This window comes from Podarcis filfolensis, assembly GCF_964270895.1.
Source record: "Podarcis filfolensis genome assembly, chromosome: 15".
Lineage (NCBI taxonomy): Eukaryota > Metazoa > Chordata > Lepidosauria > Squamata > Lacertidae > Podarcis > Podarcis filfolensis.
The window spans coordinates 496,695-523,998 of NC_139618.1; the positions used below are offsets into that span (position 1 = coordinate 496,695).

A 27,304-nucleotide genomic window follows, 5' to 3' on the forward strand; every position below is an offset into this window, starting at 1 on the left:
TTTTGGCCCACACTTTCTTTATTGCACAAAAGAGCTGTTGTGCTTTTCCCAGGGGCCTGGAAGCCCCGACCTCCTTGGAAGATGGGAGGCACCAACGGGGCACGGTGCCCACGGTGCCCAGCGGCTGGTGGGGGTCACAAGGAGGTTGGGGGCTTGTCTTGGCTCTGCCTGCCCGCTGTTGCGGCTCACACAGAACTACTCGGCAGCAACCTGTAAAAAAGACCAGCGGCAGAAAGACACGCCCAGACACGCCGGCGCTCTGCGTCTGATGAAACGATCCTGCATCTCAGGGGTTGGACTAAATGACCTTTGGGGGGACCTCCCTCCTCAACAATTCCATGACCTCAGGAGGGAGCAGGCTCTCCTTCTCTGGAGGCTTTTAAACAGAAGTTGGACGGGCGCCTGCCAGGGATTCTTGAGAAGCGATTCCTGCATTGCAGGGGGCTGGACTAGATGGCCTCTGGGTGTCCCCCTCCCAACTTTACGATCCTGTGGTGTGTTGCCCAGGGAAGATGGTGCTGGGTGGAGATCTGGGAGGGGGCCATTTCTTTCCTGCCCCACAACGCTGGGTCTGGGAGGTGAGGTGCCCCACTGCTAAGCCCCACAAGGGTGCTAAAACTGGGGCAGAAGAAATCCCAGCGAGGGAGGGAGGGGAGCCCCGTCCACAGCCGCTGCCGGCTTGGGAAGGCTGCGTTTGCGCCTCCACGACCCCCCAAGCAAGCCGGCCCCTCGGCGGAGCGTAGGAGTTGCCGCTCGAGGATCCGAAGCGCGTTTGCGAGAGAGTCGCTTCCCCGGGCTCAGCATTGACCTGCGGTGCCGTTTGCCCAACTTGGGAAATTGTGGAGGTCAAAGATGGGGAAACCCCAGGTGTTGATGGCCAGGGTGATGGTCAAGACCCCCAGTAAGTTCAGCATGCAGCCGGCTTTGACCTGAGGACACAAAGAGAGGAGATCAGGATGCCAGAAGAGGCCGTAGAGCGAGCCAGACAGAATCCAGGTCAGTTCTGCCTGCACTGACTGGCAGCAGCTCGTCAGGGTTTCAGGAAAGGGGCCTTCTGCATGCCAAGCAGGGGCTCTATCCCTCTTGCCTCAAGAAAGAGCAGCCAACCTAGATGTGCCTTGAGATATCACTGTACTTCCTCCATCTTCCTCTTCGCAGGAGGATGGGGGGTGGGCAAAGCTGGAATGAGTTGGCTCCGCCTCTCGTTGGCCTTAGCTCCACCCACTGCTGGCCTCTGCCGTCCTCCCCACCAGTCCGAATAGGCAACCGGGCGCCACTGCAGGAGGGGCCATTAGAGGGTGCTGGAGTCGACAACCACCCATCTCTTTCTGCCACCCCCTGCCCAGGGAAGCTCCTGGATGGGCAGAGCCCGAGGTGATGGCACTGGCTTTGCGGGGGCTGGACTAGATGACCCCAGAGGGTCCCTTCCAACCCTACACGGCCTAGGACCCTCGTACCTACAGGACCACCTCTCCCGGTATGCCCCGCGGAGGACCTTAAGGTCCATAAATAGCACCACCCTAGTGGTCCCGGGCCCTAAGGAAGTCAGATTAGCCTCAACCAGAGCCAGGGCCTTTTCAACACTGGCTCCGGCCTGATGGAACGCTCTGTCTCATGAGACCAGGGCCCTGCGGGATCTGACGTCTTTCCACAGGGCCTGTAAGACAGAGTTGTTCCGCCTGGCCTTTGGCTTGGAATCAACTTGATCCTCTTCCCCTTTTTCCTTCTGTGATGGAACTCCTATTTGGGGACTTCCCTGGCTTTTTTCTGGCCCATGTAGGACCAGTCTGGATAGTTAGCCTTGGTGAAGACTTGACGTTTTTATCCCCAAAAAGTTTTTGATTTGAGTTTCCACTGAAATGAGGCTGCATTTGAATGTTTGAATGTTTGAATGTTGTCTTTTAATCTTGTTTTTAAGTTGTATTTCAATCAATTTGTTTTATATCTGGTGTTAGCTGCCTGGTCTTGGCTGGGGAGGGCGGGGTATAAATAATTTATTATTATTATTATTATTATTATTATTATTATTATTATTATTATTACAACGGCGTGACACTCACTCACCATGTCTATGACGTGCAGCTGCCCGTAGGAGAAGACGATGGCATTGGGAGGGGTGGCCACCGGGAGCATGAAGGCCAGTGAGGCGGAGAGGGTGCAAGGCAGCATCACGTAGAGGGGGTTGAGGCAGATGGCCTGAGCCTGGGGGCAACAAAAGGCAGGAGGAGATGGGGGGGTGTCTGGCTGGATCAGGCCAAAGAGGGCCCAAGAAGTCCACAAGCAGCAGGAACTCTCCAGCTGTCATTCCCCATTGTCTGAGATTCAGAGGTAGACTGTCCCTGGGCATGGAGGTTCTGCTATCACAAGAGACTTCCATAAGAAGAGCTGGATCAGGCCCTAAAGGACCCGTCTAGTCCAGCCTCCTGTCCTCACAGCAGATTCCCCAATGGGAAACCCACAAGCAGGATCCAAGCAATTCTTCCCTCTTGTGGTCTCTAGCCACTGGCATTCAGAAGCATTGTGGCCTCCAGCTATGGAGGGACAACACAGCCCCTGTTGCCACTCATAGTCCTCTCCTCCTCTGCGAATGTCTCCAACCCTCTTTGTAACCCCTCCAAGTGGAAGTTCCGCAGGTTGACCCCTTTTTGCTGCACGAACGAGCCCTTCCTTTTTGCCACGCTTACCATGGAAGCCAGGATGGGCAGGAAGAGCGTGGTGGTGGCCACGTTGCTGGTGCACTCGGTGAAGACGGCAACCAGCAGGCAGAGCACAAAGGCGATGGCTGGGTGAGGGATGCTCTCCAGGGGGGTCAGCTTGCTCCCAAGCCATTTGGACAGACCAGACGCCTGGAAGGAAAAAGGACAAGGGGGGGTGTCATTGATGGAGGACCAGACAGAGGGGCACAGACCCTGGCTTCTCACACAAACGCGGCTCCCCAAATCCGCTTCAGCTGAGATTCCTGTATGGGCAGGATTAGACCCTGGAGGACTAGACCCAGTAGTGATGTATGGAAGTGAGAGCTGGATCATAAAGAAGGCTGATCGCCGAAAAATTGATGCTTTTGAATTCTGGTGCTGGAGGAGACTCTTGAGAGTCCCATGGACTGCAAGAAGATCAAACCTCTCCATTCCGAAGGAAATCAGCCCTGAGTGCTCTCTGGAAGGACAGATCCTGAAGCTGAGGCTCCAGTACTTTGGCCACCTCATGAGAAGAGAAGACTCCCTGGAAAAGACCCTGATGTTGGGAAAGGTGGAGGGCACAAGGAGAAGGGGACGACAGAGGACAAGATGGCGGGCCAGTATTCTCGAAGCTACCAGCATGAGTTTGACCAAACTGCGGGAGGCAGTGGAAGACAGGAGTGCCTGGCGTGCTCTGGTCCAGGGGGTCACGAAGAGTCGGACACGACTAAACAACTAAACAACAACAAGACCCTGGAGGTCCCTTCCAACTCTCCTGTTCTATGATTTTTATTTCTTATTCTTATTTCTTAACCACCCATCACGATAAGGTTGTGCGGTGTCTTGCAGTAATTAAAAAAACCCGCAGCATTAAAAAGACTTCAGAGCAACCTGCAGCCCCAAGTATAGGGTGGGCTCCTAAAATAATATTGTTGCAATTGAGCTTCCCAGGGGATAATGGAGCAGCCACGTCATTTATCCCTTGAATGGCAGCTCGTGCCAGTTCAGCGCTGCTTGGGCGCCCCCTAGTGCTTTGGATGAGTCATTGCTGATGTTGATCTGAGTCAGGTCACTCACCCATCTCGGTGGGACCTCGTGGGAAAGCGAGAGACGGTGCCGGTGTAGTGGTTAGAGCATCAGACTAGGAACCAGGGAGAGATCAGGGTTCAAATCCCCCACTTGGATATAAAGCTCACTGAGTCCCTCTCCCACTCAGCCTACCCTACCTCACTGGGTGTTGTGGAGATTTAATGAGGGGAGAGGAGAAAAAACCACCATCATCATCAGTGCTTTTTTTCTTAAAAAATGTTTAGGGGTACTCTCATTTTGACTCAACAAAATCATCATTTTATAGTTCAAATCGGGGAAAATAAATACAGTGGTACCTTGGTTTGCAACCGTTTTGGATTACAACTGTTTTGGATTGCAACAACGTCAAACCCTGAAGTGTGTGTCCCTTTTTTATTATTGCAACCCTTTCTTCTTCTTCTTCTTCTTCTTCTTCTTCTTCTTCTTCTTCTTCTTCTTCTTCTTATTATTATTATTATTATTATTATTACAACAAATTTTTTTTGGAGGCCCTATTGGCGAAAGCGCGCCTTGGGTTACAACCTGTTTTGGTTTACAACCGGACCTCCGGAAAGGATTATGGTTGTAAACCAAGGTATCACTGTACAATAAACGGACAAAAGTACAAAGGTTCACAACATGTTTAGGGGTATGCGTACCCCTGCGTCTCCCCAGAAAAAAGCAACAACAACAACAGATCCTGAAGCTGAGGCTTCAATACTTTGGCCACCTCATGAGAAGAGAAGTCTCCCTGGAAAAGACCCTGGTGTTGGGAAGGATGGAGGGCACAAGGAGAAGGGGACGACAGAGGATGAGATGGTGGGACAGTGTTCTCAAAGCTACCAGCATGAGTTTGACCAAACTGCGGGAGGCAGTGGAAGACAGGAGTGCCTGGTGTGTTCTGGTCCAGGGAGTCACAAAGAGTCGGACACAACTAAACGACTAAACAACAACAACAACAATAATAGCAGCAGCCCAAGGGGGATCACCTCACTGCCTTTGGCCAAGGCAAAGCCTCCTCCCAAGAGGATGACGATGTTCCAGGGCATCTTCTGATTAACGGTTGGCCAGTCCAGGAGGGCCGGGGTCACCCGGATCTGCCCTGCAATGCAAAGGGTCTGTGAGCCCCTGGGGCTGGACTAGATGGCCTTTGGGCCGTCCCTCCCACCTCTGCAATTCTGTGAACCACTTGCAGGTTAGGGGGGCAGCATGGGGGCAGCATTGCTCACCTCCTGGTGGGGTGCGGCTCCGGAAGCCACATCTGGGCACCTCCGAGGGGATGAGGAATAGCAGCATCGAAATGAAGATGACAACCGTGGCATCGGTGACGTAGCTGCGGGGGAAAGGATGGGCATCGCAGGCGAGGATCAGAAGATGAATCGGGCCCGAGGGAGCCCATCTAGCCCAGCCTTCTACTCTCACAGTGGTCAAATGCCCCATAGAACCTGGGGGACCAGATAGACTGCCGCTGGAGCTGGAGGTTCTATAAAAAGAGCCTAGCTGCAAAAGGGCCCCCTCTAGCCCAGTTTCCTGCTCTCACTGTGGCCAACCAGGTGTCCCCAAGGGAAATCCACAAGCAGGCAGGACATTTCTAGGCCAGGGCAGGAAGGAGCAGGGAAGGTGTGCCCCTCTCTCACCTGTTCCCGTCCCAGGTGAAGGCGGCACTCGCCCATCCCGGCATGAAGCCCGGCTCCCGGGTGAACCAGAGGAGCACCAGGATGATGAAGAGGACCAGGACGGTGATTTCGGAGAACTTCATGGGCCCCAGTGCCCGGTGCTGGTTCTTGATGATGCGGTAGGCCATCTGAGAGCCTGCCTTCTCCGAATCGTTGGTGCCGCACCCAAAGTTCTTCCGGAAGCTGGAAAGGGAGAGAGAAATAAGATGGGGGGGTCGTGGTTCCCCTGGGGGGCAAAACCCATTTAAGAGGGGCCATTCCCTGCTTCTGGGTCCAGCTCCATTGCTAGAGACTTGGGGAACCTCTGCGGCCAGAAGTGCCTTTGACCAAGTGCAGCTCCGGCCGCAAAAAAATTGCCACAGTCATTGGATTGCTGCAATGCCCTCCATGTGGGACTCTCCTTGAGCTCGATCCGAAAGCTGCAATTAGTGCTGGATGCTGCAGCATAATTGCTGTTGGCAGTGAGATTTGAGATCTGCACAGGCTGCTCATCATGGATCAAGTTCAAGGTGTTCCTATTTCGGTGCAAACCCTTTTCACAACTTGGGGCCAGTTGACCTGCCAGTTGACCTGAACCCGTGTACACCCGTTTGGCCGCTTTGATCTGCGTTGTGATTCGGGCCACATAATTCCCTGTTCTGCATTTGAAATAAATTGCCCTTTTAATGTGGCTGCACTTTGGAACTCCCTGCCTATTGATATCCAGCAGACGTCTTCACTGTACATTTTCGGTTCCTGTTCAAGACAATTTCATTCAGAAGCCTGTCCAGATGCTTAGAAATCTGATGCAAGTTTTAATCTGCTTTTAGTCTATTGTTACTCTCACTTATTGAAAGTTTTAGGTTAATCTTGAGGTTTTCTTTTGCTATCAAGCAGAGTATAAATTTTATGAGAGCACTGATGATATAGATAGATAGATAGATAGATAGATAGATAGATAGATAGATGATAGATAGATAGATAGATAGATAGATAGATGATAGAGATAGATATAGATGATAGATAGATTAGATAGATGATAGATAGATAGATGATAGAGATTGATAGATGATAGATAGATATAGATGATAAATGGATAGATTATAGAGATGGTGATAGATATAGATGATAGATAGATTAGATAGATAGCTAGCTAGCTAGCTAGATAGATGATAGAGATTGATAGGTGATAGTTAGATATACATGATAAATAGATAGATTATAGAGATGATGATAGATATAGATGATAGATAGATAGATAGAGATAGATGATAGATGATAGATGATAGATAGATAGATAGATGATAGATAGATAATAGATAGATGATAGATATAGATAGATAGATAGATAGATAGATAGATAGATGATAGATAGATAGATAGATAGATGATAGATAGATAAATAGATGATAGATATAGATAGATGAGAGAGAGAGAGAGAGAGAGAGAGAGAGAGAGAGAGAGAGAGAGAGAGAGAGAGAGATGATAGCTAGATAGCCATGAGCTGGTGCATGGCTGGCAGAGCTTAATGTCTCTCCAACACTATCGCAAAATGCCTTGTGACCAGTCCCTAAAAGAAGACCTAGCCAGCTGGGCAGAGTGGGTGTCACTGGGCCAAATATATAAACCTCAGCAGCTACCTTAGACCCACTCAGACCCACTCAGCCTTGCATTGTCTGCTCTGGCTGGCAGCAGCTCTTTGGGGGCCTCAGACTCACCCCCTACCCCAACCCGATTTAGGATCACAGGAAACTGCCTTACACCAGCTGCACTGCAAAAGTCCGTAGCTGAGGGACAGAGCCCCTGTATTGCATGCAGAAGGCTCAACCCCCAACGTCATCTCTGCGTAGGGCCGGGAGAGACTCCCTAGCCTGAAACCCTGGCAAGCCATGGCTGCCAGTCAGTGCAGGCAGCTCTGAGGTCAATGGGCCCATGGTCTGACTCTGCATAAGGCATAAGAACTAGAACTTTGCCTTCTTTTTTACATGCTGGTCTTGGGTGGAGAGACAGGAGTGACCCTCTTCCATGTGGGTCTCTCCTGTGTTGCAGGAATTTATGTATAGGTTGGGGGGGGGTTGCCCTCCAGCAGATATCATGCACATGCAGCCCACTACCAAAATCAACACAATCGTTTTTGTGACTTTTGTGATTTGTCCCCATAAAACACTTCATCACAGTTTCTTCCTATCTATTCAAAGGGCCTTTGCTGCACGATACCAAATGTAAGAATTCACTGATAAATGTGTCTATGTACTGGCTCACTGGGAAAACTTCAGAAATTCATATAGACATGTGAGCTCAGCTACTCAGCAGCCCCTCTGCCTGAGTGATAATCCCTGGCATCCTGATACCTGAGTGCCAGACAGGTAGCCAATCAGAAATACCAAACCCAGATGAAGACAAAAGGGTGTGATGATCTCGGCTGGGAAACAGGGAAATGTAAAGATCTCTTTTGTTCCACTTGATGGGTGTTTGGTGGAGGGCAAGGAGAACCATGGGGCAGGGTCCAGGATGCTCAGATTCCTGCCACCAGACCTCCCCTTTCATGATGTAACCGTGATGAATGAGTGATGTAGTTTGGGGGGGTGTAACATGGGGATTAGCAGCTAATAAAAGTTTGGGTTCTCTTTTGTTTGGGGCTTCCATCTTGTTCCATCTGGTGGCAGGTGGGAGTCCTGTCATGAGTCTTCAATCAAGACCAAGCCGACTGGCTGCTGTTTTGCTCTGGTATTCCTGGCTGGTGTCCTTGTTTTTTGTCCAAGGGAGCCCTCGGATTTCTCCATTAACACCTGCACGAGTCTCCCACCCACCTTCCCACCGCATTATCACCCATGGGTCTCGACTTACTCCACGCCCAGGAACAGCAGCAGCAGCCAGACCCAGGAGAGGATCAGCAGGAGCACCATGGTGGGGAAGGCGAAGCTGAACCACGAGGCAAAGTTGACCACGTTGCCATTGTTGGGGAAGAGGCTGGCGAGGAGAAAGGGGAGCCGTGAAATGCGAGCGGCGTTGGCTTGGAGGTGGGTCTGTGATGCATGTCGTTAACCCCGTGCATTTTAATTATTGCACACTTTCCCCCTCCCCATGGTGGGTGCATTTTGTTCGCTTGCAGAATCGCATCGCAAAATATGGAGGAATAATAGAACAGTCCCAGGGGTGATCTCGCCCAATCCCTGCAACGCAGGAATCGCAGTTAATAAAACTGCACGCTGCTTTGATACTTCGTGATGGGGCAGTGTAGAAAACAATTCTATACATGGAAAGAATCGCAGCTAAAGATTCCCTGACAGGCGATTATCCAACCTCTCTTTAACCAAACCAATACAACCATGTGAAGAATATCCATCCCTGGTTCTGAGTCAGGGACTCTTCCTTCTCCTCATGAGTGTGGCTCAAGCAGAGAACAAATGGGGGTCATAGAATCGGAAGGAACCCCCTTGCCACAAGAGGTGCTGGTCTTGACCCTTAAAGCCCTTTGTGGCTTAGGGCCCTCGTATCTGCAGGACCGTCTCTCCTGGTCTACCCCTCAGAGGACCTTAAGGTCCATGAACAACCATAGTTTAGAGGTCCCAGGCCCTAAGGAAGTCAGACTCTCCTCCCCCAGGGCCAAGGCCAGAGCCTGACTCGGTACTCACTCGTCCATCTGCCCCTTCATCACCAGGTTGGGCGTGGTCCCCGTCAGGGTGGCGATTCCCCCAATGCTGGCCGAGTAACACACCGCAAGGCTCATTCCTTTGCACAAGGTCAGGTGCTTCTTCTCCAGCTGCTGCTGCTCGTGGGACACTTTCTCCTTCTCCACAGTCACGACGTGTCCGTTCACTGCGGGAGGCGAGAGAGGGGTTGGTGAGGGGGAGAGAGGGGCAGTAAGGCTGGCCCAAGCAAGGTTGGGTGAGAGGCAGCGGTAGCCTAGTGGCTGGAGCACTGGGTGAGGACCTTGTTTCTTCATTTAACCCTTTTACATCGTTTTCTATGATTTGTGGTATTTTATGTATTGAGATTTGCTGCTATTTTTATCAATGATAGATGAGTAATTCTTTATTGTAATTGATAAGTGTAAACAGTGCAATTATTACTTACTGGTGTTTAATTTTAGTGTTTACTATGGGATTCTAATGCACATTGCTTTATTTGGTATAAGTTGTTTATTTTAAAGTTATCGTGACTTTTTATATAGGATCTGATTGTTACTCTTAATGTTTGATTTTTATTGTGTGTGTGTGTGTGTGTGTGTGTGTGTGTGTGTGTGTTGGAAGCCACCCAGAGTGGCTGGAGCAGCCCAGCCAGACAGGCAGGGTATATAATAATAATAATAATAATAATAATAATAATAATAATAATAATAATTTATTTATACCCCGCCCATCCGGCTGGGTTTCCCCAGCCACTCTGGGCAGCTCCCAACAGAATATTAAAATACAGTGGTACCTCGGGTTAAGTACTTAATTCGTTCCGGAGGTCCGTACTTAACCTGAAACTGTTCTGAAGCACCACTTTAGCTAATGGGGCCTCCTGCTGCTGCCGCGCCGCCGGAGCACGATTTCTGTTCTCATCCTGAAGCAAAGTTCTTAACCTGAAGCACTATTTCTGTGTTAGTGGAGTCTGTAACCTGAAGCGTATGTAACCTGAGGTACCACTGTACAATAGTCTGCTAAACATTAAAAGCTTCCCTAAACAGCAATGCTTCCGGATGCGAATTGCTGGAAACCCCAGGAGAGGAGAGGGCTCTTGGGCTCAGATTCTGCTTGGGGCTTCTCTTTTGGTTGGTCCCTGTGAGAAGAGGAGGCTGGACTAGACAGGCCCCCATGGCCCGATCCAGCTTTTCTTACAGAGCTCCATTGCAATAGCAGAGCCTCCATGCCCAGGAACAGTCTACCTCTGAATACCAGACAATGGGGAGCAACAACTGGAGAGCTCCGGCCTAGATGTTCCCCCTTTGGCCTGATCCTTCTCCGGGGCTCTTCCGACCTCCTTCTGGTGGCTTCAGAGGAAGGAGGGCTGAGTGACGGTCCTGAACCCGAACCTACCTTGCTGGTGGACGGTCTCCTGCAGCTCAAAGCCTCCGTTGACAGTCCCCTTCTTGGCCACGGCCTCCTTGGCCTGCAGCCGCTCCAGCTCGGATCTGTGGAGCTGTTCCAGGACGGCCTGGGCGATGGGGACCATCATGGCGGTGGTGGCCGTGTTGCTGATCCACATGGAGAGGAAGGCGGTGACGCCCATGAAGCCCATCAGGAGCCTGTGTGATAGGAATTTTGAGGTCTTAGATAGATGTTAAATGTTCATAAGTGTACCAACCAAGCACGTACATAGATCAGCACAGGAAAACCAACCTGGAACCATTGCTGATTCCCAAACTGTTCCAAAATGACCAAATGTTTTCTCTGCAAGGTCAAAGTGGAAAAGCCTCCCACTGTCTTTTCCTTCACAAATCTTGTCTTAAGGCTATGTCTGTGTTTGAATAGGGTGTGAGCCTGTGACCTGGCCCAGGAACTAAGTATTTATCATTACAAAAGACTGGCCAGGCTCCCCAGGGTATCCAATCAAGTGACCATTAACAGGTGGTCTGCCAGACAGGAGATAAACAACGCACTCAGATTTCTGTTGTAGACCACCCTTTCTGTGATGTATCTGGGGGGTGGTCTTGAGGTACACCCCTTTCTGTGATGTAGGTATGATGTATGGAGGGGTGGTCTTGAGCTCCAGGGCGGGCAATTTAAAATGTCTATATAAGGCCTTGCGCGCCATTGTTCTGGGTTCCTTCTCTCTCCTGCGGGTGAGGGGAGCACCCTGTTGCAACACATCAATAAAGATCAGGCTCACTAGCTGCTTTGCTTCTCAATATTCTCTGGTTGGCCTCTGTTATTTTCTCCTACCAATAGGGAACGTACGTAAGGACTCTATATGGGCTCTTGGATACCCCATAAGGGAAAAGGGCAATTTTTGTTTACAACACCTGCTATGGATGGAGACCCCGCCTGAGATGGGGTGGGCAGAAGGCTGGCACCCAGCTCCTCTCGCCACCAGAGCAGGGCGGCTCAGCCCTACTTGGGGATGCTGGACGGTGGAGGCCAAGGGGCCGCCTGCCATGGCCCTTAAGTGTCGGGCTTTGGAGAAATGGCTCCCTCCCCAGCTTTGGCCGTGCATCAGCAGAACAAAGCCATTAGAGTCTGTTGTAGGAATTTATGTATAGGTTGGGGGGGGGTTGCCCCTCCAGCAGATATCACGCACATGCAGCCCACTACCAAAACCAGCACAATCGCCTTTGTGACTTTTGTGATTTGTCCCCACAAAATACTTCATCACAGTTCCTTCCTTTCTATTCAAAGGGCCTTTGCTGCACGATACCAAATGTAAGAATTCACTGATAAATGTATCTACTGGCTCACTGGGCAAACTTCAGAAATTCATATAGACAGGTTAGCTCAGCTACTCAGCAGCCCCTCTGCCTGAGTGATAATCCCTGGATAATCGCTGATTCCCGGACTGTCCGCAGGCCGCATTTAGAAGGCAATTGGGCCGCATCCGGCCCCCAGGCCTTAGTTTGCCTACCCATGCTCTAAATCTATGCTGCTCCACTGTTCCTGGGCAGCTTCAGGATCCTGGTCAGGAGCAAAAAGAGGGGGAGTTTCCCACCATTCCTCATCAGAGCTGTAATCCTCAGTCTGGTCTCTGACATTAAGAATAAAGCAGGGTGCCAGTCCTCATGGCTCTGAATTAAGAGCCAGTTTAAAGAGAACTTGGGAACTTGGCCCAGCCAGCTCAGTGTTGTCTGCACTGGCTGGCAGCAAACACTCCAAGGGGCTTTTCTACCTGGGGAGGATGGGGGTTGACCTTGGACCTTCTGCATGCAAAGCAGCTGCTCTGCCACCGAGCTATGGAGCAGAGGGAGCTGGCTTATGCCGAGTCAGCCCAACTAGCTTGGGATTTCCTGCACTGACTGGCAGCAGCTCTCCAGGGTTTTGGACTGGGAGGCCGGAGATGCTGCTAGGGGTCAAACCAGGGGGGCCTTCTGCATTCAAAGCAGATGCTCTCCTGCTGAGCCACAGCTCTCCTCATACAAGAAAGGCAAAATTCCATTCCCTGTGGATCTGAACTCAGGGTTGATTTAAATAGGAAGGAAACTGCCTTATGCTGAGTCAGGCATGGCGCTTCTTGCACTGGCTGGCAGCAGCTCTTCAGGGACTTAGAGGCAGGGGTGATTTCTCCCGGCCCGAGATGGTGACGCCACTAGGGATTGAACCATGCAAAGCAGGTGGGGAGCCCTGACTCTGGGCCGCCTCCAGAGCCTGCCCCCCCTTCCTCATTCCCCTCTCCAGGCAGCATGACTCACAGGCCTGGCCGGACCCCGATGAGCAGCAGGACGCGGAGGGCGATGCGCTTGTGCAGGTTCCAGTGCTCCACCGCGATGGCCACCAGCAGCCCCCCGATGAAGAGCATGTTGGTGTCCTTCAGGTACTCCATGCACACCTGTGGGGAAGGAGGGGGGTGTTAAATATATCAGTTTAATCAAGCCTATGTTTGAATGCATTGTATTTAATATGCTCTGCAGAGAGCTTTGCATCAGGCAGGAGGTTACACTCTAGGTAAATGCGGCAAGGAGAGGCTCGGTGAGCATGCTGAGTGGTGGCGTCACAGCAAGAGATGGAACCACCAGCAGCAGCGGCAGTGTTGAACAAGGAAGTTGTTTAGGAGCTCCCTCTGAGACCAGAGAGAGGATAGATCCTGGACTGAATTAAAGAAGACTGACCCCATTGCTAGTTTCTTTAGAGCAATGTGTTACTTTGCGTTTTGCAACTTTCTGTTTTGTAACTAATTTAAGACTGTTTTGCAGTATAACTTTTTGGAACTTTTTCTTGTGGTGGAGAGCACTCATTTCTACTCTGCACAAGGTCCAGATCAGGGATTCAATTTGCAGTGGGGGGGCATTGACAGCCAGGAGAGGCTATAAGCCATGGGTAGGCAAGCTAAGGCCCGGGGGCCGGATCCGGCCCAATCGCCTTCTACATCCGGCCCGCACACAGTCTGGGAATCAGTGTGTTTTTACATGAGTAGAATGTGTCTTTTTATTTTAAATGCATCTCTGGGTTATTTGTGGGGCATAGGAATTCATTCATTCCTCCCCCCCCCCGCAAAAAAATATAGTCCGCCCCCCCCAAGGTCTGAAGGACAGTGGGCCAGCCCCCCTGCTATAAGCCTCTCTCTTGCCCTTTTAGCGCTGAGCCAGAGTTTCCAGGCCACTTACTGATTAATAAAAATACTGAAATTTATATGCCACTTGATAATGAAGAAAACCAAACTAAACTCAAAATGGTTTCCAAAAAACAATAAGAGAATAATATTACCCATAAGAAGAAGTAACAACAATAATTTAACACTTTCAAAAAGTGAAAAAACAGCAAACTAAAAGCAGATTAAAAGTCACACCAGCTTTCTAAACTGAAGGTCTGATTTAAAGAGGAACAGAGGAAGCTGCCTTTACGCTTAATCACTGCAGTGGTCCATCTAGCTCAGTATTGTCCACTCGGACCGGCAGCAGCTCTCCAGGGTTGCTGGGAATAGGTCTTCCCAGCCCCTCTGGAGACGCTAGGGATTGTGCGTTATGCATGCAAAGCAGTTGTCCTGCCACAGAGCTACAGCTATTCTGAAAACAAATTAAGATTCTAGTCCTCTTGAAGGCCTAATTAAAATGAAGCTGACTGAGTCAGAACATTGGTTCATCTTGGCTCAGTTTTGTGTCCACTGACTGGCAGGGGTTTTAGGCAGATGTCCCTCCCAGTCTCAGCTGGGGACACCATTAGGGCTTGAACCCGGGCCCTCTGCATGCCAAGCAGACGCTCTCCCACTACGCTGCAGCCCCTGAGGGGTTATTGAGGGCCATGCTTTGTTCTCCCCTGGCTGGGACTGATGGGAGTTGTGGTCCGGGTGCAAACAGAGGGCGCCAGGTCATGTCAGCCCTGCATGGCTGGCCAGTTGCAAAACCGAGAGCCTCTTTGGTCCGGCCGTGTCCTTACCGTGGTGGAGTCCATGATGCCCATGAGCGGGAAGAGGATGACGGGCAGTAGAGCGGTGACGGCCAGCGGCAGAGCCTCTGTGCACCAGAAGAGCGCCATCAGGATGATGATGTAGCCGCATTGCGCTTCCTGCAAGGGAGAGGCAGAAGAAATGAGAAGGGCCATTTTTCATGAGCTCATTGCTGGAGGGGTTTGCAATAAACTCAGTAAAAAGGTAAAGGGTAAAGGGACCCCTGACCATTAGGTCCAGTCGTGGCCGACTCTGGGGTTGCAGCGCTCATCTCACTTTATTGGCCGAGGGAGCCGGCATACAGCTTCCGGGTCATGTGGCCAGCATGACTAAGCCGCTTCTGGCGAACCAGAGTAGCACATGGAAACGCCGTTTACCTTCCCGCCGGAGCAGTACCTATTTATCTACTTGCACTTTGACGTGCTTCCAAACTGCTAGGTTGGCAGGAGCAGGGACCGAGCAACGGGAGCTCACCCCGTCGAGGGGATTCAAACCACCAACCTTCTGATCGGCAAGTCCTAGGCTCTGTGGTTTAACCCACAGTGCCACCCGCGTCCCTAATATACTCAGTACATGCCATCTATAGGGGGCAGGGATGTAAGCTGCTGCAAGATTCTCAGAATTTAATCTTGACAGAAATGAGAAATGTTACCAAAGGAAGCAAGGTCCAAAATTAATGTTACTGGGTATTTTGGGGACACATTGTCAAAAGCAATGCTTTTTTTCTAAAAAAAGAAAAATGTTTAGCGGTACTCTCATTTTCCTACTCATATTGAAATTCTGGCCCTCAATGAGGCCAAACTTAGATTCACAAAATGTTTAGGGGTATGCATACCCCTGTGTACCCCCCAGGAAAAAAGCACCGGTCAAAAGAATTGGTCTCATATATGATCTTGGCAGCACAAATCGTCATCGCAACTCAATGGAAAACAGCCCAGAATATTACACTGACCATTTGGTAGCACTCACTTGGGAATATTGTTGTTCTTATTTCCACCGCTACAATTCTATGACTCTATTTATTATTATTTTTCTGATTTATATACCAGCCTTTAGCCAAAGATTGTCCTGACAGAGGTCATTATATAAGGCGACCCGGGCAGTTTCTTTGCCAAAGCCAGGCTGAAACCCCAATTGAAATCTATCTAGAAAATCAATTTCTGCCAACAGCACCTGGATCTGGTCATTACAGAGCGATAATGGAGAAAATCACGGAAAGATTGCAATTTCAGTGACGACATTTCTTTGTGACATGCACAATGGGAGCATCTTTTTCAAGATAACTGTTGGCACAGGCCTGGCAAATCTGGAACTTGACTCGATAATCAGATAACACCGATATTCTTTACTTGGACTTTGTTATTCTAACCCACGTGCAACTGTGCTCATTCTATGCGCCTGTTTTATCGTTTTGTTTTTCATCCTTTACTTTTCACCTGTTGACATAACCGTTCTCTCTGTTTTATATGTGCCTGTTTTATCGTTTTGTTTTTCATCCTTTACTTTTCACCTGTTGACATAACCGTTCTCTCTGTTTTATATGTGCCTGTTTTATCGTTTTGTTTTTCATCCTTTACTTTTCACCTGTTGACATAACCATTCTCTCTGTTTTATATACAATATAAAATGATTTTTTTTTTAAAAAAAATATTTACCAAAAAAAGTGGGGAGGGGAAGGGAGTTTTGCAAAGGGTCCATGTCTGTATCAGTGTCTGGGAGAGAAGAAGGAGCAGGAGACTTTGCAAAGTAAGACACTTTGCAGAGCCAGGATGGCATAGTGGTTAGAGTGTTGGCCTAGGGCCTGGGAGACCAGGGTTCAAATCCCCACTCAGCTGCGAAGATCTCCCTGGGTGTGACCAATGCACACTCTATTTAAGACTTCCCCTAAAGGAACCTGGGAACTATAGTTTACCTCTCACAGAGCTACCATTCCCAGTACCTTTGGGGGTGAAAGTTCCCAGGATTCTTGTGGGAGGAGTTGAATACGAATACAAGTGCTTGAAATGTGTAGAGTTGGGCTTCTTGGCTATTACCCGCTGATTATAAATGTGTGTGGCCAATTTGGCCTGCAGGTGGTGATCTTGCTGCACCTAACTCTGCTTTGGTTAAAATAAATAACTGGGGAGTCCCTGAAATGGCCCAGAAATTGGCGGTGGGGGTTAAAGAGAAGGGTTTTCTTTCTGCCAGACAGGAGATAAACAACGCACTCAGATTTCTGTTGTAGACCAACTTTTCTGTGATTTAGGTATGATGTATCTGGGGGGTGGTCTTGGGTTATACCCATTCTGTGATGTATGTTTGATGTATGGAGGGGTGGTCTTGAGCTCCAGGGCAGGGAATTTAAAATATCTATATAAGGGCAGGCACACCTTTGTTCTGGGTCCTCCTCCTTTCCTGTGTGTGAGGGGAGCACCCTGCTGCAACAGATCAATAAAGATCAGGCTTACGAGCTGCTTTGCTTCTCAATATTCTCTGGTTGGCTTCTTATTTTCTCCGACCGATGGAGAACCTACAAAGGACTCTATAAGGGCTCTTGTGTCCCCCAAAAGGGAATAAGGGCAGATTTTTGCTTATTACACTTTCCTTCTTTCTTTCTTGGGTGCCACATTCACAACAACCCTGCAAGGTAGAGTGAGTCCCCTTCTTGGCAAATGAGAGGGTGTGGCTTTCCTGAGGATGTCATGCTCTGCTTGAAGGGGGGTGGCAGAGAGAAGGAGGTTGCCAGCTCTCTCTGTTTTCAGCTGTGCCTCAGATTCCACTCCCCCCCCCGAAAGGCTTGACTGCATAATTTGTTTTTAAGGTAGCTGGATATTGTGTCAACAATGCAGAGCATGAGCGAGAAAACTCTTGCCTCAAGGTCCACTTTCCTTCCCAGGGAATTTTCCGGGGGCCGCATGCCTGGTGTGGGTAGGGCTGCAGACATGCACAGGTAAAGCAATGGATGGCCTGACTCGGTCCTGCATTCCTTGCCCTCATTCAAGACACGCAAAAGTCCAAGGTCTCTATACATACTATTGCAGGAATTTATGTACAGGTTGGGGGGGGTTGCCCTCCAGCAGATATCATGCACATGCAGCCCACTACCAAAACCAGCACAATCACTTTTGTGACTTTTGTGATTTGTCTCCACAAAACACTTCATCGCAGTTTCTTCCTATCTATTCAAAGAGCCTTTGCGGCACAATACCAAATGTAAGAATTCACTGATAAATGTGTCTATGTACTGGCTCACTGGGAAAACTTCATAAATTCATATAGACAGGTGAGCTCAGCTACTCAGCAGCCCCTCTGCCTCAGTGATAATCCCTGGCATCCTGAGTGCCAGACAGGTAGCCATTCCAGAAATACCAAACCCAGATGAAGACAAAAGGGTGTGATGAACTTGGCTGGGAAACAGGGAAATGTAAAGATCTCTTTTGTTCCACTTGATGGGTTTTTGGTGGAGGGCAAGGGGAACCATGGGGCAGGGTCCAGGATGCTCAGATTACTGCCACCAGACCTCCCCTTTCATGATGTAACCGTGATGTATGAGTGATGTGGTTTGGGGGGGGTGTAACATGGGGATTAGCAGCTAATAAAAGTTTGGGTTCTCTTTTGTTTGGGGCTTCCATCTTGTTCCACCTGGTGGCAGGTGGGAGTTCTGTTGCGACAGTCTTCAATCAAGACCAAGCCTACTGGCTGCTGTTTTGCTCTGGTATTCCTGGCTGGTGTCCTTGTTTTTTGTCCAAGGGAGCCCTCAGATACAATACAACCCATCCCTCTGTTTCTCCACCCAGGTTATTATTACAGAAGCTCAAGAATTCACCATTGCAAGCAGGAGGAGCACTCAGGGAGAGCGTGGAGCAGGATTGCGGGGCTTGGAAAGAAGATTGGAGCCCTTCAGGCAGGAGGGGGCTATTGGGGGGGGGGGGCTGAGTGGTCAGAGGCAGCAGCATTTCTGAGCACGAGTTGCTGGAAACTGCAGAAGGAGAGAGTTGCTCTTGCACCCAGATATCCTGCTTGTGGGCACCTAGGTGGCCACTGTGAGGATGGGATGCTGGACTAGTTAAGTTCCCATTGGCCTGATCCTGGAGAGTGGAGCATGAGGCACCTAATCTTAGGGTCATGGGTTCAAGTCTCACCAAGTTGGGCAAAGATTCCTGCATTTCAGGGGGTTGGACTAGATGACCCTCGTGGTCTCTTCCACCAATGATTCCTTGGTTCTTCTGATGTACCTGTTTGCAAGGGGGGTGGCTTAGGGTGAGCCCCAATGGCCAGCTACCCACACGTGGCTGGGTAGAGAGGAAAGGTGGACAAGGCTGCTTGCCTGTTGTTGCTGGTCATGTTTTGTTTCTTTTGACGAGGAAGGATGGGCCTCTCATCTCTATGAACATCATGATCAGGGCGGTGGGCCCATCTAACCCAGCATTGTGTTCTCACAGTGGCCAAATACCTCCAAATAATCCAGATAGACTATCTCTGGACCTGGAGGTTCCATCGGAATGTAATAAGAGCACTGTGCTCACAGTGGCCAATCAGGTGCCCCAAAGATAAGCCCACAAGCAGCATCCGAGTGCAACAGTATGCTCCAATTGTTGTTCCCAATAATAATAAGAATAATAAATTTTATTTATACCACGCCTTCCCTGCCAAAACCAGGCTCAGAGCAGCTAACATCAAATATATGACACAGTACCATAAAATCAAGCCATCAGTTAAAACACATCTTAAAATCAAGTCAGAATCAAAGTGAAATCCAATCAGATGGCAACCCGCAAAATAGGAATGAGGACCTTAAATGCTCACCAGGCCTAACTGTTTATACTGATCTCATATGAGCCTGTGAGAAAGGTTGGGGGCCCACTTTCATGCCAAGTTCTTATAAGGAGAGAGGGGGAGTCAGATTGGACCCCGGCCAAAGGCCTGGCGGAATAGCTCCATCTTGCAGGCCCTGCGGAAAGATGCCAAATCCCACAGGGCCCTGGTCACTTGTGACAAAGTGGTCCACCAGGCCGAGGCCACAGCCAAAAAGGCCTTGACCCTGGTTGAGGCCAGTCTTATTTCCTTGAGGCCCAGGACCTCCAAGATGTTACTATCTTGTATTCAGAGGTAGACTGCCACTGGACATGGAGGTTCTGCTATCACAATGGACCTCCTTAAGAAGAACCTAGATGGATCAGGTCAGTGGTCCACCTAGTCCAGCCTCCTGTTCCTACAGTGGCCAACCGGGTGCCCCCAAGGGAAATCCACAAGCACAAGAGCAACATTCTCCTCTCTTGCGGTTTCTAGGAACTGGTATTCTGAAACCTCTGGAACAAGACAGATCCAGCCCTTTTTTTGGGCTGTGGACCATGAAGCCTCTTTTGTTTCTCTAAATTGTTGTGCTCTCTGCCTTGGCTTGGGATCCTGCTTCCTGCGTAGCAACAGAGCGAGAGACAGGTGAAGAACTTCCTGAAACCAACAGCCTCTTATCAGCCACATCATCCCCATTAATCTCTGTTTTCCTCCTCCTCAGCTGACTTCAGCACAATGCTCTGTTTTATTGCCCATTCTGCGGCATGAGCGTGCTGCCAAGGGCAGAAGAGTTCACTGCCCGCCCCGCAGGGTTGGTGTTTCTCCTCCCCTGTTGCCACCCGAGATGGGTCTCTTGCTGGAAGAAAACCCTGAGGGCCGGCCGATGCCTAATGCCATTGAGGCTAAACAGCCACAGAATCACAGAATTGTAGGTCTGGAAGTGTCTAACCTGCTGAAATGCAGAAATTGCAGCTAAGGAATCTTTGACAGATGGTCGCCCTCAGTTAAAAATTGTCCAAGGAAAGCAAGACCCCCACTTTCCAAGGGAGTCCGTTTCACTGCTGAACAGCTCTCACCGTTAGAAAGTTCCTTTTTTTGTAATATGACTCCACTGGAGCCAGAGGCAGTGTAGTGCAGTGGTTAGAGTGTTGGAATAGGAGCTGGGAGAGACCAGGGTTCAAATCCTCCCGCTCTGTCATGTTGGGTGGGCCTTGGGGCACAGTTGCTGCCTTTCAGCCTAACCTACCTCACAGGACTGTTGTGAGGATCAAACAAGGCCCTAAACGGCCCAGTATACCTGAAGGAACGTCTCCACCTCCATCGTTCATCCCGGACACAGAGGGCCAGCTCCGAGGGCCTTCTGGCGGTTCCCTCACTGCGAGAAGCAAAGCTACAGGGAACCAGGCAGAGGGCCTTCTCGGTGGTGGCGCCCGCCCTGTGGAATGCCCTCCCACCAGATGTCAAAGAGATAAACAACTATCTGACATTTAGAAGACATCTGAAGGCCGCCCTGTTCAGGGAAGTTTTTAATGTTTGACGTTTTATCGTGTTTTTAATCTGTTGGAAGCTGCCCAGGGTGGCTGGGGAAGCCCAGCCAGATGAGCAGGGTACAGATAATAAATTATTATTATTATTATTATTATTATTATTATTATTATTATTAGGAGAGGGAGTACTGTTACTCCTGACAGTAAGAGCTGTTCGGCAGTGGAATTTGCTGCCAAGGAGTGTGGTGGAGTCTCCTTCTTTGGAGGTCTTTAAGCAGAGGCTTGACAACCATATGTCAGGAGTGCTCTGATGGTGTTTCCTGCTTGGCAGGGGGTTGGACTCGATGGCCCTCTTCCAACTCTATGATTCTATTCTATGATTCTACCATGTATGTCACCTTAAAGCTCCCTGGAGAAAAAGCTATGATATAAATGCAATCGATAATCACACAGTCATAGACTTGTAGGGTTGGGAGGGACCCCAACGGTCATCTAGTCCAACCCCCTGCAATGCAACAGCAATAGATACAGTAAATGGAAACCGAATTGGATTCCCCCCCCTCACTCCAAAGGATATTACGGGTGGTCCTATCCTGAGAGGGGCCACTTTGCCTCGAGGAAAGAAGGTTGGAGGCGTTCCTTGGCTGAGGGCCGTGATATTTAAGCAGGCTTGCAAGTGGATTTTAATTGTGTCTCGTGGACACGGTTTAGGAGTCACTGCCTGGCTGTTTTCGCCCTCTTGTTTGGCGAGTTTAATTGGCTCAAGGCAGAAACAACTTTCGCTGATTTACACAACCTCATTTATGGTCCATCCATCACCGCTTTATGGCTGCTTTATCACCTTGGCAGATGCAGCCTGTGGTGGATGAGTAATGAGCAGTTCTGGGTTTGCTTTTAAAACGGGACTGTTTACTCTGCCTTGTGCAAAACTTGCTTTTCGCTATGACAAGGGCAATCAGAATAAGGGCCACTAACTGACTGCTGATTCAGGACTTTAAATTGTGCTTTTACATCAAATTTCTGCGTATACTGTAATGTTTTATGGTTGCTATGGCCATTGGCTAACGCGAATAAAGTTTTTTCTCTCTCTCTTTTCGCTATGTCAAGAGGCAAAAGAAAACCTCCCTTGCTGGGAGATCCAGGACCAACAAAAGGAAGGACTCTTTTCACACAACATGGCGTTAAACTTTGGAACTCCCTGCCACAGGAAGAACCTCATCTTGTAAAGTAAACCTGTACCATGGCTCCCTTTTTAATTGTCTTTTTCTAAATTGCAGCTCACCAACAGTTTGGGGCTAGAAGCACATCTCTGGGGTCTCAGGCAGAACTCATCTCTTTGGGTTATTTTTTTAAAAAAACTGGACATGTTGAGGATATTTCACCTTGGCTCTTTTGTATGCAAGGGGCTCTAACACCGAGCGAAGGCCCTTCCTCATGAAAGCCCCCCAAGTATTTCCCCTTGAAACCAGCCCTTTATCTGAACTCATGAGGACTAGAATCTTACTTTAGTTCTAGGAAAAGGCCCACCGCCTAGTGGCAGAGCTCTAATTTTGCATACGGAAGGTCCCAAGTTCAGTCCCCGGTGGCACTTCCAAATAGGGCCAGCGAAGAAAGACTCTCTTCCTGAAAGCCCAGGGAGCTGCTGCCAGCCAGAGTCTGCAATACTGAGTGGAGTGGACCAAGGGTCTGGCTTGGAATAAGGCCACTTCCTCAGTCCCTATTTGAATCAGACCTTAACTCAGAACCATAAGGACCAGAATCTGGACTTGAGTTGGGACAGGGCAGAGGAGAACCTGCAGGTAATAAAGGACAAAAGTTCTGGGCCAATTGCTGGCGTGGAAACAGGAGATCAGGTTAGTCACGGACTCTTCTGGTCTCCTCGGAGCAAAGAGGCGAACTCTGGCCCCTTGAAGTGTAACTTCTGTCTGCCCAGCCGCTGCCCTCTTGACCCCTGCCAGGGGTCAAAGCATTTCAGGCTTAAAAATTGATAGACAGTTCTCCCATGCTCCCTCGTCACCTTCTTTGGGGTTGAAAGAGACCATGCAGGACTTTGATTTAAGGAGGGCCATCGCCCAGTTGCAGAACACCTGCCTTGCATGCAGAAGGTTCGACCCCTGATGGCCTCCCTAGGTAGGACTGGGGAGAGCGCTCGTGTGAAACCCTGGAGCAGGCATAGGCAAACTCGGCCCTCCAGATGTTTTGGGACTACAACTCCCATCATCCCTAGCTAACAGGACCAGTGGTCAGGGATGATGGGAGTTGTAGTCTCAAAACATCTGGAGGGTCGAGTTTGCCTATGCCTGCCCTGGAGAGTCAGTTCAGACAGTACTGAGCAAGACAGAGCAGTGGCTCTGACTCGGTATAAAGTGGATTCCTAGTTAAACCAGAACCATGAGGACCAGAAACTTAGAATCAAAGAATCGTAGAGTTGGAAGGGATCCAAGGATCATCTAGTCCAACCCCCTGCAATGCAGGAATATGCAGCTGTCCTTTATGGGGATCAAACCTGCAACCTTGGCTTTATTCAGCAGCACACTCTAACCAACTGAGCTATCCAGGCTGACTTGTTTAAAGCTTTAGGAGGGTGAATAAGAGTTTTATGCTAGAGCACCTGTCTGGCATGCAGAAGGCCCCAGGTTCAACTCTCAACAGCATCTCCAAGCAGGACTACTGAAATCTCTCATCTGAAAGCCTAGGGAGTCGCTGCCGGTCAGTGTAGGCAATGCTGAGGTAGATGGACCAATGGCCAGATTTGGCTTTAAGCAGTTTCCTATGTTCCTGTTGAAACCATCCATTTATCCAGAACCATGAGGACTAGAATCTTATTCTGTTTCTAGTGGGATGAACCAGACGTCTGTGCTAGAGCATTCACAAAGGCTCCAGGTTCAGTCCCTGATGGCATCTCCAGGTAGGGCTGGGGGAGACCCCCTGACTGAAATCCTGGGGAGCTGCTGCCCGTCTGTGCAGGCAATACTGGTACCTAAGAACATAAGCAGAGCCTGCTGGATCAGGGCAGTGGCCCATCTAGTCCAGCCTCCTGTCCTCACAGTGGCCAACCAGATACCCCAATAGGAGACCCCCAGGACCCAAGCATAAAAGCCACTCTCTGCTCCTGCAGTTTCCAGCAACTGGTATTCAGGAGGCAGAACCGAGCCACCCTAGCTAGCAATCCTCAACAGCCCTCTCCTCTCCCATGAATTTGTCCAATCCTCTTTTAAAGCCATCCAAGCTGATGGCCATCACTGCCTCCTGTGGCAGGGAGTTCCACAGTTCAGCGATGCTCCATGTGAACAACGCACCTTCCTTTCACCTTCCCCAAATCTATAATCTAGATCATGGGTAGGCAAACTAAGGCCTGGGGGCCGGATCCGGCCCAATCGCCTTCTAAATCTGGCCCGCGGACAGTCCGGGAACCAGCGTGTTTTAACATGAGTAGAATGTGTCCTTTTATTTAAAATGCAACTCAGGGTTATTTGTGGGGCATAGGAATCTGTTCATTTTTTCCTCCAAAATATAGTCCGGCCCCCCACAAGGTCTGTGGGACAGTAGACCAGCCCTCTGCTGAAAAAGTTTCCTGACCCCTGATCTAGATGGACCCCTGGTCAGACTCTGTGTGAGGCAGATTCCAATGTTCCTGAGGGCCAATTTGGGGAGGTGGGAAAAGCATCTCTGCTCTGTAGCTCAGCACTGAAGAAGCTTCCCAAAGTGGAGGTGTCGTGCTTTCAGAAAGATTCAGGTGATCATCTCAGAGGGTGAGGAAGAAGCCACAGCTTCTGCCACGCAAGGAGTGTGGTCTAGTGGTTAGGGGTGTCAAACTGAGACCTGGGAGACCAGAGTCCCCAATCTCCGCTCCTGGGACCTTCCTATCCAAAGGTCAGGATTTTGCAGTGGGTCGGGAGTGTCCTCCCCCAAATCAAGGCTTGGCCCATCTGGCCCAGGGAACCCTCTCTCCGGTCTATTTGCCCAGCATTCATTTCTTTTGACACATTCCCTGCAGCCAGAGTCCCTTCACACCTGGAGGGCAAGACGGGGAGTGAGCTGGAAGGGGTCCAAGCAGGAAACTCAGCGTCCAGAATGGGAGCTGGCTGCCGTTTGGCTCCGGGGCCAGGCTGCTTGTGTAATTGGGAAACGGGCATGAAGGCAGTGGCAGCAGCAGAGTTCGACAGAAGGAGGTGGTCCTGCTAAAAATGCCGTCCTCTGCCCAAATTGCACCTCTCTGCTCCAGATCCCTGAGGACTAGACTCTTGCAAGGGGTGCGGTTTTAAAGGAAAGGACCACAGCTCTGTGACAAAGCACCTGCTTAGCCTGCAGAGGGTCCCAGGGTCAGTCGCTGGTGGCAGGGAGTGCCTGGGGAAAGCTGCTGCCAGCTGGAGAGCTGCTGCCAGCCAGTGCAAGCACCACTGGGTGGGGAACAAATGTCTGATTTGTGTGTTCTTTGGGGGTTGGACTAGATGACCCTTGGGTCCCAACTCTACCATTCTATGATTCTTAGCATACTACAGTTCCCAGGATTCCTTAATGGGAGGCGATCATCTGCTACTAATGAATGGTGTAGTTTATTTTCTCCAAAACAGCTGGGTTTTACCTGCTTTTCCAGGCATCAAGCTATTTTTCCTTTCCTTTCCTCACCAAAAGCCTCTTAACTTTTCTCTACTTCTCTCTGAAGGTTCCAGCATAGGAAGCTGCCTGCCTGGGAATGAGGCAGTGGCTCTTTGGGGAGATTACCTGGTGTTGGCACTGCCATTGGGGATGGTACCTGGGACACCCTCCTTCATGCCAAAAGGGTGCTCAGCACCACTCAGCAACACAGCCCTTCCCTCAAAGAGGCGCTTTGGACTGGAGCAGGTTATGGGAGACGGTTCCACAGATGCAATTTGAAAGGCTCCTGCAGCTGCCAAACTTTCTCCCTGGATCCCCCTTGGAGCTTGCAATATGAAGGCCACTGCATGCAAAGCCTCCGAGTTGCATTCCAAGGCACACAGAAACCCAGGCTTGACCTTAAACTGTGGAACTCCCTGCCACAAGAGGCAGGGATGGTCACCAACTTGGATGGCTTTAGAAGAGGACTGGGCAAATCCATGGAGGAAGAGAAAACTAGTGCTTCCATTTCTCCCACTTCATATAGACTCATAATAGAGGTGGAAGGGACCCCAAAGTTCACCTAGTCCAACCCTCTGCAGTGTAAGAATCACAACTAAAGACACTTTGCTCCACCTGCAGGGCTCTTCCACCTTATTGGTTCCCATTTCATTTAGATCCCCCCCGCCCCCCCATGCTGTGGCGATCAGGTTAGAACAGGGGTAGGCAACCTAAGGCCTGTGGGCTAGATGCGGCCCAATCGCCTTCTCAATCCGGCCCACAGACAGTCCGGATGTTTTTACATGAGTAGAATGTGTCCTTTTATTTAAAATGCATCTCTGGGTTATTTGTGGGGCATAGGAATTGGTTCATTTCCCCTCCAAAAAAAAATATATATAGTCCGGCCCACCACAAGGTCTGAGGGACGGTGGACCGGCCCAAGGCTGAAAAATGTTGCTGACCCCTGGGTAAGAAGATGCTTGGAGGACCTCCAATTTCTGTTATTATGTTAAATTACCTGTCACATCTGCCTTCTGTACAGCGCAACACCAACAGGGCCTTATCGGCAGCGTCCCCAGCAGTCGCTCCTCCTGCTGAAGAGGCAAGCTGCTTTTCAGGTGCCACAATTTGAGGTGGCTCGCCTCTTCAGCGTGTTCCGGAAATGGCAAAGGAAACATTGCTTCTTCGGGACATGGTGTTCTCTCTCTATTGTTATTGCCATCTTTGGGGACTGCCTGGAAGATGGGAGGGGGGGTTTCCCTCTGCAAAGGGACTGTGGTGTCACAACCTCGACCCCCCACTTTTCCTCTGGGAGTGAAACCCTGTGCAGCTCAACAGCTGATCCTTCACCCTAAGCACTGCTCATAAAAGAAAACTGTGTCTTGATGGCTTCATTGCTTGGATCCTGCAGCCGCTGGGACAGGGCAAGGGAATCTCTCGTTTGTTGGGTAACAGGTGGCCCTCTGTCATGGATGCTTGAGATTCCTGCATTGCTGGGGGTTGGGATAGATGACCCTCGGGGTCCCACCCAGGTCTACAATTCTAGGATTCTGTGAATCCTCGACGACTCTCCTTTTCCATGGCGAGGGGCACAGGACCCAGAGAGCGACTTACCTTGTAAGGTAGGACCAGGGGCAGGGGGAGAAAGAGGAAAGGGGTCAGCAGGACGATCAGGTAGTTCCTGTGCGCCAGAATCTCCCTCCACATGATGATGGGGGACGCTGCCTGCCTGGGGCCGAAAGGAGCTCTCGATCTCGCCTCCGAGGCTTTATAAAGGCTCCGGGGCACCTGGCAGCCGACCTTGGCACCTGAGCGCCCTCCTGCCAAGGAAGAAGAATCAGGAGCTGCTCGAAATCTTCCCAGGGAGAAACTCCTGCGCGCTCGCCAAGTTAACTCTTTGGCAGCCTCCCAGTTCAACGCTCTCCGGCGCACACCTGTGACTCAGGTGCGCGGATCTCGTTTTCCAGGTCGGGCTGGCGAAACCCGCCTCCAAGTTCCCACGCGCGGCAGCCGGCAAGAGCCTCGGCGAGGCGGCGGCGGGGCCGCT

At 50.2% G+C, this 27,304-nt stretch overlaps 1 protein-coding gene across 1 annotated transcript; it reads right to left on the reverse strand.

Annotated features, from left to right (window-relative positions):
- SLC13A2 (solute carrier family 13 member 2) lies at positions 1 to 27,193 on the reverse strand. The gene is made up of 12 exons (XM_083587300.1): positions 26,872 to 27,193; positions 14,410 to 14,538; positions 12,729 to 12,865; positions 10,426 to 10,634; positions 9,037 to 9,220; positions 8,249 to 8,371; positions 5,384 to 5,605; positions 4,976 to 5,079; positions 4,736 to 4,848; positions 2,685 to 2,846; positions 2,065 to 2,202; positions 1 to 929 (listed from the first exon to the last, which is right to left on the reverse strand). Exons 1-12 carry the CDS (start codon positions 26,962 to 26,964, stop codon positions 798 to 800), a joined length of 1,746 nt encoding a protein of 581 aa, XP_083443426.1. The 5' UTR covers positions 26,965 to 27,193; the 3' UTR covers positions 1 to 797.
- Between the last annotated feature and the right edge of the window lie 111 nt (positions 27,194 to 27,304).

Coding starts and splice junctions, on each gene's coding strand:
- SLC13A2 (XM_083587300.1), bottom strand. CDS start 26,964: ATGTGGAGGGAGATTCTGGCGCACAGGAACTACCTGATCGTCCTGCTG. Junction 8,372..9,036: donor ATGAAGGGGCAGATGGACGA/GTGAGTACCGAG, acceptor TCTCCTCGCCAG/CCTCTTCCCCAACAATGGCA. Junction 2,203..2,684: donor TGCCCATCCTGGCTTCCATG/GTAAGCGTGGCA, acceptor TGTTGCCCCCAG/GCTCAGGCCATCTGCCTCAA.